The 11,481-nt window shown below is 34.7% G+C and overlaps 1 protein-coding gene across 1 annotated transcript; it reads left to right on the top strand.

The window, feature by feature from the left end:
• The first annotated feature begins 8,059 nt into the window (after positions 1 to 8,059).
• Positions 8,060 to 10,170, top strand: LOC110786653 (AAA-ATPase At2g46620). Its single transcript, XM_021991221.2, has one exon. The coding sequence runs from the start codon at positions 8,354 to 8,356 to the stop codon at positions 9,803 to 9,805; it is 1,452 nt and encodes a 483-aa protein (XP_021846913.2). The 5' UTR covers positions 8,060 to 8,353; the 3' UTR covers positions 9,806 to 10,170.
• Positions 10,171 to 11,481: the final 1,311 nt, after the last annotated feature.

The following is an 11,481-nucleotide window of genomic DNA, read 5'->3' as shown; positions in this document are numbered from 1 at the left end:
CATATTAATATCATTTTTATCTCTAATTATACAACAATTAAAAATTATAAAACTTTGATATTCATAAATTATGTTTAAAATGATAAAGGTCGCAACATGCGATCTTTAAGCCGTATCACAATGATGGTATGGCATATCATGCCTATGTGTCATGATTAAAATTGATCGAAAACTAAAATATTTAACTTATACTCCCTCCGTATTTTTTTAAGAGATACACTTGGCCGGACACGGGTATTAAGAAGAATAATTGAATGAAATAAAATAATAAAGCAAGTGGGGTTGGATAGATATTTTAATAATTAAATATGTGGGGACCATGTTATTTTGGTGGGTGGATGGTGGGGTGAGTTTATGAAAATGTTTGTTTAATAGGATGGTGGGTGATAGGGTATATTAGATGTATTATTTAATTAGATGGTGGGGTTGATAAGTTACTAAAAATGGCAAGTGTATCTCTTAAATAAATACGGCCGGAAAAGGCAAGTGTATCTCTTAAAAAAATACGGAGGGAGTATTACCTATTATACATTTATACATGTTTCGAAAAAGTTAGGAAAATTTTAATATTCTAATTTAATTCTTTCTTTATCGACTACCTTATTTACATATTTTCATAGTAAAAATATTGCATTAATAATAAAAATATTCTGATGACCCATAGCCTACGTGGCGCCTATATGTACCAATTAAACTTCGACACATAAAATTGCGACAACTAAATGTTGTGGCAATTGTCGATCTCTATCAATTATTAAGTTTATAAGATATCTATCTTATGTTGATGTAAAAAATATAAGTGTATAGGATTTGTTAGATTGTTACATGATAAAAATCCAGGTTGGTGTTATAGGTAGTAAAGGTGTACAACTGTACAAGTGCCACCACAAGTTTGATAAGTGACAGGAAGGCGTATATAGATAATACGGAGTAGATGCATAATTGCATACGAGACAACAGCAATTGACAACCAAAGATTGCAGGAATGCCTGAACCGCCCGGGGCACAGTCGCACAATTGCACGAGTGGATTTCCTTGTTGCACTCTTTTACTTACTTCATACATAAATTTTGTCGAGTATCGGAATATGCACACGTGTTGTGCAGGCCTTTTCTAAATTCTCCTATTATTAAAGTTCTAAATTATAATTAACATGCTAATCTAGCCACAAAAATATTATTATTTCCTGATTGTGTTGATATCGTCATATGATAGTTTTTAGACTTAATTGAAATAAGAATATAATATGAGTTTATAGAGTCCGATTCGGGCTGGTTTTAATATCGATTGTAAATGACAAAGTTCTAATTCAATTCCAATTTTCAATTCCAATGTTCAACTTCCAATAAAGTAGAACAATGATTTATACGTTAGACATGTGTCCATTTGATGATGAATTTTTTTACAGTAATTTTAAATTTTAACTAGATGAAAGACACTACTAGTAGTAATTTGGAGGGTAATTTAATCTAATTACAATCGCCAATAATAAGAACGTACATCGGCATATCATATCTTACTTTGGATTAGGCCCAATTAATTAGCTTAACACTTCCTAGACAAAGAGTTTATAGTTGTATACGTCTAAGATGCAATTTAAATAAGTATATGACGATTTTCTATAGAAAACCAACTTTTTATTAAATAGTTTTATTTTTACTACTTCCTCCGTCCCGGAATACTTGACCTGTTTTTCTTATCGGGCCGTCCCTTAATACTTGACCTGTTTCTAAAAATGGAAATATTCTAACAATATTATATTATTTCTCACTCCACCCCTAATAACCCCCCTACCCCCTACTCCATACAAAAAATAATTAAAAATTCAACCCCTACTCTCCACCAACCCTACCTCTTAACCCACCTCCCACTAACTACATTAAAATAATACTCCACTGTCAACTACTACCTATTAAATTAAATAAGTCAATTCAAGTCCCTTAAACTCTGTGCCGATCAAACCGGGTCGAGTATTCCGGGACGGAGGTAGTAATCAAATATTACGCAGTTAAGCACTGTGATATACTTATGTTATACTTTGTCATTGTATAATTACGAAGTATATTTTTAAATAATTGCATCAACGATCTTATAGTATGTCAGTCTCATAAAAGACCTACTTGAGAAGTTGAGATTTAAGATGCAATTCGCTTGAGAACTCCTCAACTCCGGAGACGTGTTTCTAAAATGGTAATGCTACATTGCTACGTACGTTAATCTTTGAAACCAATAAAGTCCAACAAGTAGTTTTCATTCCTCTCCAATCCGTAGCCAACATTTGTCCTTTTGCAATTCCACGTTAACACATCTGCTTTTGACATGTATTACTCGTAGCACTCTATAATTGACAACATTTGGAATTCATCCAACTTACGAAACATGGACATTCCCAATTTTAATAAACACGATTTTCGTTTTTTTTTCTGATTTTGAAAAGTCTAAATACTACAGTTGAAATAAGAATATTCACCACTTATGCAATAATCACATTTCACATTATGTTGTCCTCTAAATCCTGTTATTTTGTGGTCAGGGGCAAAAAACATGTTGACCCTAAAGTTTTGATGATGACAAAGCAAACTCCTGACAATTGGTTAAGTTATGTTGCATAATAGGTTCCGAGATCCTTAGAGGGATAATGCTAAGTTAAGGAGATCCTGAGTTGGATAAACTAAGCAACGTGGAATATAAGCAAGTAATTGATCCATGTCAGATACTACATTGAAGATATAATCATTAAGCAAGTTTACAAAGGCGAGATCCTTAGGCGAGTTCCTAAGGCGAGATCCTCATATATTATGTGGATCCTCGATGTTCCAGAGAAGGAACAAATTGGGAAGTCTTCGAGTGAAGCTTCTAAAGGTGCAACATGAAGACTACAACATATGAGTTTATGTTTAGGATTTATGTAAGTATTTAATATTATTTATACGTAATTTGGAACGAAAGGAACCTAAGTATTTTGGTACGTTTTAAATTGAAATATATTAACTGTAATTATAAAAGAGTTTTAAGTTGGAAAATCTTTGTTAATAAATAAAATGAATTTAATTAATAAATGTAAACATAGGATTCTGTTTTCATTCTCCTTTTTTCTCAAGCAAAAGATTTTCCATGATCCTTAAAACTCTCCCACGTATTTCTGTTTAAACGTGCATTTAGTGTTTTGTTTTGGTCTCCCCTGTTTCTCTCCAACTATGTCCATGTTACTGAGCAGTAACTGTTAGTGGGTAGTTGAGGAAAACATGGGTACCCAACCCTAGGTAAAACTCTCCTATAAAAGGAGAAGAGTTTTGGCTTTTCAAAACACAACTGATTTCTACAAAATCTATCTTAAAGAGCTTAAACGTTTTAAAAGAATCAGTTGGCAAAATAGAGTGTTCCTTGAGTTCCTTATTATTATAAGCTTTATTACGTACTAGAATCTATCTATCATATTGTATTTTGGGTTTAAGGATTGAGTGATCCTTGAGTGACTTAGAGTTAAGTCAAAGAGAGAAAGAGCGACTAAGAGTTTAGTCAAAGAGAGAAACAGTGACTTAGAGTTAAGTCAAAGAGAAAAGGAGCGACTTAGAGTTAAGTCAGAGAGAGAAAGAGTAGCACAGTAATCGAAGGGGATTGCTGTGGGGAACTCGTGTTCGAGAGGAACTCGAGTTAAAGAGTGTATTTGTAATAGAGTTATTGCATTAATACAAAAGAGTAGTGAGGTTCTTCTTGATTAGGGTCAAGAAGGTTCCTCCGTTTTATATCTTTCTTCGCTCATTGTTCTCAGTCTCTTTATTGTTTAAATTCCGCAAGAAACTTACTCAAGTTCCCAAGAAACAATTCACCCCCCCTCTTGTCAAGTGTTCCTACTGAACTATCAGAACAAGCTCGAATAAAACACATTACTAGGTGTCACTTGTAAGCTTCTTATATGAGTGTTATAGGTAGCTATGTAGCATTCGGTAATATCCATCTTTTTATATTTTTAGGCGGTAAAATAAAATATTTAAATACGTAGAAATTGGGGAAGTAAGAGTATTTCCAAAATAGACGGGAGAAGATTATTATTTCCAAAATAATTTCAATAATTACGATGTATTGAAATTAATATTCTGAATACTCCCTCAATCTTAGTTTAATCGATATACTACGTAATAGATTTTTCACGGAGTTTTATGTAATAAGTTATTCTAAGCTTGTACAAAATATGTCAATACTTCTTAGGAAAATAGATGTGGTAGCCTGGTAGGAAATATTTGAATAAAAATAAAATAATTGAATATAAGAGAAAGTGAAGCATATCTTTTCAACGGATATGAGAGAGGTAATAAAATGTTAGTGGGTCCATGATATAAAATAAAATATAACATTAAATTTGGACGGAAGAGGAAAAAAATTGTAACGATTAAATATGGACAGAAAAAGTATATGTGGTAAATTGTTACGCCTAAATGACAAATAAAACATCTAATTTTATCTCCCTTCGCATTATCGTGTAAATGATCAAGTGATACGTAGTAATTATTAGGAACGACGGAGGAACAAATCTTGTTTACTTTCCAATTCATTAAAGTTATCTTTCCCGTCTCTAAAACAAATATATTTGGCAGCAATCGGTGAAATTTAAGAGCCTTAATATTCCGAAAAAGATAGTCTTTTTATAAAATGTAACTAGTGTGTGGCCCGGGCTTTGCTCCGGGATTTACTTTTTGTTAAAAGACTGTATTTTACATTTATATTGGAAAATATAACAAATATTGTAGCTAGTTGAGATGGTAGGAAATGAAACTTTAATCCATGAGGTTGGATGTTCGATCCTTGCTTACATGCTTTTTTGGTTGTCAATAACATGTCGTGATGCTTATTAGTGATGACGTGGCGTATAAGGAGAGGGTATACGTGACACATATACGTTTTCCTAAACGCCTTTTAATATATTAGTATAGATACGGCCCAGTCAAAAAGTTAGGTTAGCTAGAGAGGTCTAAAACTAATTATAACTTATTAGTATTGTACTATGATGTAATCTTTTACGGGTGCGTCACGCATTATTAATAATAATAATAAATAATAATAATAAATAATGTGACAGTAACTAAGTACAAATTCTGTTTGAAAAAATTTTACGGTTATTATTTGCACAAATTAAGATACAATGAAAAAGTTGGTTGAATATAATAAAATATGGATAAAGTAAAAGAAATGTGTCAAAATGTAAGTGGGTGTAAGAAAAAAATGAATAAAGTAAGGAGTGACTGGAAAATTGTAAATATTGTGGGATAAGGAGGATAAGGTAATCAATTTTCATGTCCAAAAATAGAATAAAGCAAAGTGCGAAGAACGTTATGAAACGGATTAAAACGGAAAGTGTAAAAATCCGATCATTTTGAGACGGAGGTAGTAGTTCGTAATAAGAGTGATATAAGCAGTGGCGGTGCCAGTACGGGTTCAGTGGGTTCAACTGAACCCGTACTGGCATCTGGGGAAAATCTGTAAATCTAAAGAAAACAAACTAAGTATATATAATATTTTACGCTTAATATGAAAGATAAATGTTGATGGCTTAGTGGTACTTAACCCGCGTGTAGGTAGTGCTTTGCTTTCGTGTTTTGGTCACGGGTTCGAACCCTTTGCCCCAAACTTTTTTGTTTTCTTGCTATTTTGTTCATACATTTGGATGAAAATGACATTTCTTTCATTTTTTTTCCCTTGGACACACCCATATTATTATTGTTAATTTAACATTGGGACAGAAATATTTGATTTTATTATATTTTTTCCCCTTTTAATGATATTAATAACTAAGTTGTGTCATGTTCGAAAATTTCGAACCCGTAATGAAAATTTTCTGGAGCCGCCACTGGATATAAGTATAATATAATAGGATAATAGTTAGAGCATACAAAGAGTTTTGATTATCGATCTTAAACTATCGTAAGTTAGATAATTAAGTTGATTTTGGCGTAGTGGTTGTTTACTTTGTCTAATAATCAATTAGTTAGAGAAATCGATAAGGTTAGTCACTGTTGTTACCGTTGCCAATTGCGTGTTGGTTCAATGATAATTGAGGCTGAATTTAATAGGGCGAACCGCGTGTGCTCGATCTCCCGCAATAATAATTGAGAGGTGACTGAAACCTATCCATCCAAAACTCGTTCCGAATTCGAATTAGCCCTAAATGTGAAGCGGGTAGTAACACCCCAAAAAATTGTTGTTAACGGTGATCACCTTAGTTATACAACAACAAAAATATATGAAGTACAAATATCACAAGTTAGATTAACGTAATGATGAATGGGACTTTAGTAATTTAAATATTATATTTTCCCGATTAGTTCAGGTTTACAAGAAGAAAAAAAAGATACTACAGTATATTTTTAGCGGATACTCCGTATTTTTTATAAGATGGTAGGTTAGCTAGCTATCGTTGAACTTTTTTTTAAAATTGGAATAAAACAAGAATATGCATTTCCATCAAGATTAATTATCAGACATCCCTATCAGAAATTCATATCTTATCGAGGATTATTTTTGGTAATAATTCTGCAGATTTCTTACAACGATTTTAGTAATTACAAATTTTCTGAATTAAACATGAAATTATCAAATAAAATCTCCATGTAATCAATCAAGATGACTTATTAAACGACATTGATTCTAGTTAAAATCATCGCTTGATCTATGTGTTTATACAGTAAGCGTAACGAACATTTAAGCGATTGAAATGTTAATAGCACAAAAAAAGGGAGGTGAAAACTTGAAAAGTTTGTTGATAATGATAAATTGATATTCATGCATGGAAAAGTGCATTATATGTAGAATTGATGATGTATGGGCTCCTTGCAAAATGTAGTTAATAAAGCCAGCCTTTCTTTAGTGGAGAAGGACCCCTATCTGAGTATATGTTATGGACTTATGGGAACTCGCCGGTTTAATAATGGGTAAGGGACACTAATTTTCTCCTAATTTAATAAACGATTGAAACCTGAAAATCAAGTAGCTGACTTTTTACCCCATGCCTATGGCCTGCCTAGGAATAATGGTCATTGTTCATGTTTTGGACCTTGTAGTAAAGTTTATGTTGTACACACAATATTCAACAAAAACTACACATGGAGATATTATGTCCTATTTTCCATCAAACCTCGTTACCCATTGGCCATTGCCACTAAAATCAAAGGGCAAAAACTCACGATCATATGGACCAACTTAGGCTATGTTAGTATGTAAGCGTACTCTGTTTTTTTTTTATATATATATATAAAATGTTGAACTGGTCGATCTGATTTTATTTTCTAATTTAATTGTAGTTATACTCTTGCCCGATGTTAAGGCTTATATGCATTAAGATTGAAACTAGATCGAGCGTGCTAGTCGATATACACTGACTTTACGACATTACATGAAAATGATATAAGCTGACGCAATCTCAATCAAAGAACTTTTGTAATGGGCTACATGCTAATTGTAGGACTTTTTTTTTGTTCTTGAGGTGTGACCCAAGTAACACCCAGATCAAAGAAGCACGCTGCAACCTAAAAAAAGGGAAAGACGAGGATTAATGAATAGTGAGTCAAGTACGGAGTACTACGTACGACCCAACACGAAAAAAGTAGAAATCCTAAAGGGTGAAAAGTGTCATTACATACTCATACACAACCCTTAGACTTGAGAGTGTTTTGCTCGGCAATGGACATCCCAGGAGGCCCATGATCATAAACTTGGTAACAATGCCAAGCTAGCTAAGCCCAAAACACAACTAACTACCGCCTCTGTTCCTTAAAATTATTCGTACGAACTCAAATGTAATATTTTTACTACGAATATATCCAATTTTATACTCCATGTAAAATTATCAGGAAATTAATACTATGTTTACAAATATATGTTTATACATAGAGCCATAGAGGTGATAGAGCCGATATGGGTCGTAAACTCATGGCACAAGTCGTGCAACTGTTACGTGACAACTCGGTGTCAAAACAAATAGCTTAATGAACCCGAAATGGCCCTGGAATATGTGGAAGGGGGTAACAATAAATAGTCCAACAACAACTATAAATCTATCCTTGCTGTCAAGTAGCTGGGAAAAGACGGGGAGTAGTAGGAGTAGTAGTAGAAGAGCGAATCTATTATTCTTCTAAAATTCCTCCTCCTCCTTCGCCATCCCCCTCCATCCACCCATCCCCTCACTCAACTTTCTCTTCTTCCTTTGACTTCTTCTTCTTCTTCTTCCCCCTTCTCTTTACTTCTCCCACCATTTTAAAACTCTCTTCCTCAAACCCTTAAACAGTTAAACCCAATATGCCAATCTAAACCCAATTATATCCCTCCTCCCCCCCTAAAAAAAAGTCACCTATCAATTACAATGATTACCGATTTCCGGCGAATAATCATCGCCGCAATCACAACCGTAATCTTCCTTGTAATCCTCCGTTTATTCCTTAAACGAAAAATCCGAACAACAAAAATCAAACAATGGTGGAGGTTATTTTCCGATAGGTTTCACGATCACCAATTTCTTAAAGTCCCGGAGGTTAACGATAATTCCCAGGAAAACCAACTTTTCCGACGGGTTTCTCTTTACCTCAATTCCCTTGAATCCCTAGAACATTCTGATTATACCAACCTCTTTTCCGGCCCTAATCCTACCGATATCCTCCTCTCTCTCAACCCTAACCAAACCCTTGTCGACGAATTCCTCGGTGCGCGTCTTTTATGGACTTACGACGTCATATCGTCCGACACCACGGTGACGAAATCGTTCCTTTTGAAAATCAGAAAACGCGACAAACGACGCGTTTTACGCCCGTACCTCCAACACATCCACACTGTGTCCGACGATATAGACCACCGTGTGAGGGATATTCGCCTCTATACGAACTCCTCCACGGGATGGAAAACGGTGCCGTTTTCTCACCCGGCAACCTTCGACACCGTCGCAATGGATTCTGACCTGAAAGTCAAAGTTAAATCCGATCTCGAAACGTTTCTGAAATCAAAACAGTATTACCACCGACTAGGCCGCGTTTGGCGGCGGAGTTATCTCTTGTACGGCCCCTCGGGAACAGGGAAATCAAGTTTCGTCGCTGCGATGGCAAAGTGTCTTTCCTACGACGTCTATGACCTGGATATCTCCAAAGTTTCCGGCGATTCCGACCTTAAATTCCTCCTCCTCCAAACAAGCCCTCGCTCGTTGATTCTTGTCGAGGATTTCGACAAATACGTCGCTGCAAAAAATAACTCTGCGCCATCGTCTTCTGCGGCGGTGACGATTTCCGGGGTGATGAATTTCATGGATGGGGTGGTGAACTCGTGCTGTGAGGAGCGGGTTATGGTGTTTACTATGACAGCGAAGGAGGATATTGACCCGGCAATATTACGGCCGGGTCGGGTCGATGTTCATATTTATTTCCCATTGTGTGATTTTAATAATTTCAAGAATTTGGCGAGTAATTATTTAGGGGTGAGAGAACACAAGCTGTTTTCTCAGGTAGAGGATATGTTTAACAGTGGCGTTACAATGAGTCCGGCAGAAATCGGTGAGTTGATGATGGTGAATCGGACCTCACCGAGTCGGGCGATTAAATCGGTTATTAATGCGCTGCAAACGACTTCGTTGACAGTGAGTGGTTTGCTGGATAGTTGCAAAGGGACGCCGAAGAACGGGTGGCGATCCGCGAGGGACTCGGTGGACGAGTCGTATGACTCGGTTGCGGGAATCGGGTGTAGAGATGGTGTGAAAGAGATCAGGAAATTGTATGGATTCTTGACAAGAAAAAGTGGGAGGAAATCTGATTCCTTTGATTTGGGTACATGATCATCAACGGCTCAGGTTGTTTTTTCTTTTTTCTTTTCTTTTCTTTTGGTTGCGCTGTAAAAAAAATTTAAAGTGGATTACTATTTATTTTTTATTTGGGAGTTTTTTTGGGTTACAAAAAGTTAGAAAAAAGGAAGGTGGCAGAACATGGGCAAAAATGCTCATGTTTTTGAATTATTCAATTTGTTCATAGTACAATTACCATTATGAAAATTGTGTGGCTATATAATTAGTTTTAGAAAGTTTATATATTTTTTTTCCTATGATAAATTGTGGGTGGAACACTTGAATTAAACCCTATGATAAATCGGGGATTGTAAATGATTATTTACTTTTAAACAAGTATAGCAAAGAATTTTCGGAAATGGTTGATTTTAGCTTAGTTTTTTTCATTACTACGTCAAATTAAAGCCTATTTATGCTTATTATTAGATTCACCTTGAAAAGTGAAAACAAGATTGACATCTTAAATGCAAAAGGGACCATTATTTAGAAGTAGATGAGCTACTTTCTGATTTCTATATAAATGTTCATGATAATTCTGTATTAGCTCACCAGATTTTTAACACATTCTATCAATGCCATGGCCAAGTTTGCTTTCAAGTATCTACATGTTTCAATTTCGAATCTTGTTTTTAATCAAATAATGAGAAAAGCATTTTAAGGGTGCATTCTGTTCAACTTATTTGACCTGAATTTATCTGATCTGAACTTATTAGAACTTATCTGAATTTATTGTAACTTATCTGAACTTATCTGAACTTATTGGAACTTCTCAATTTCATTCAATACGGAGTATTTAATTTAATTTTCGAGTGAGATCATATCAGTTTGCCTAATGCTGTTTTGTACCAACAGTATTAGCAAAAAGAAATTGTAGGAAGCATGTAAAACATCAACTACCACCAATTTTGTATGTAAATTGGTGAAGATGTAGTGCAAGTTAAGTTATAAGAATGCTGTAAATGGAAGTATCAAATTAAACATAAAAAAAAAGTATGGTTATCAACAATTGACACTATACCTAAATAGAAATGTTAGATGATGTTAGTTTGGAAACTATCAATGCGTTTTCTGGTAATCTGGTTACAGCTTGACAATAAACACTGTTTTCATTTGTTGATCCAAATAACAAAACACTAGTGAGTTTGATCCTTATCTTAATATAATTGGTTGGGCCTAAACCATGAAAATTCTTGGAGGTTGTAACCATCACGTTATCACATAGCTTTTGCTCGCATTTTATGAGGCATTATATTTGTGTAACAAAGTTGGTTTTGTTTATGGTTTATTTTCCCCTATCGAGACTCGACCTCGCTTGAGTTTATCTGATAAGGATCAGTTGGCTAGACACACCCTACGAGAAAGGAGGAGATAAAAGAATCACTCTCTTGAAGTGCAGATAGTAAGGATTGAACCCCGAATTTTGACGCTGGAAGGTTGTATCCTTTACATTAGGTCAAACTTAACTTGTGTGCATGTTGATCATGTTGTCTTGTACGGTGTACAATTGTACTTCCTTAAACAACTTGCACTAGCCAGTATACATATTTAACTGATCAAACTAACACGAGGGCTATCAATGTTAACTAGTTTATTTGGTTAAAAGTTATGTGATATGTTATTCTTGATTTGCGATCGAATCGCATCTACTCCGTATTAGAAATTTAAACAAA

This window comes from Spinacia oleracea, chromosome 2, assembly GCF_020520425.1.
Source record: "Spinacia oleracea cultivar Varoflay chromosome 2, BTI_SOV_V1, whole genome shotgun sequence".
Classification (NCBI taxonomy): domain Eukaryota; kingdom Viridiplantae; phylum Streptophyta; class Magnoliopsida; order Caryophyllales; family Amaranthaceae; genus Spinacia; species Spinacia oleracea.
Note: the sequence above shows the minus strand (reverse complement) of the source record. Positions and strands in the feature narration are given on the sequence as shown.

Bases quoted from the DNA above. Each gene is read 5' to 3' on its own strand.
- LOC110786653 (XM_021991221.2), top strand. From the start codon at position 8,354: ATGATTACCGATTTCCGGCGAATAATCATCGCCGCAATCACAACCGTA.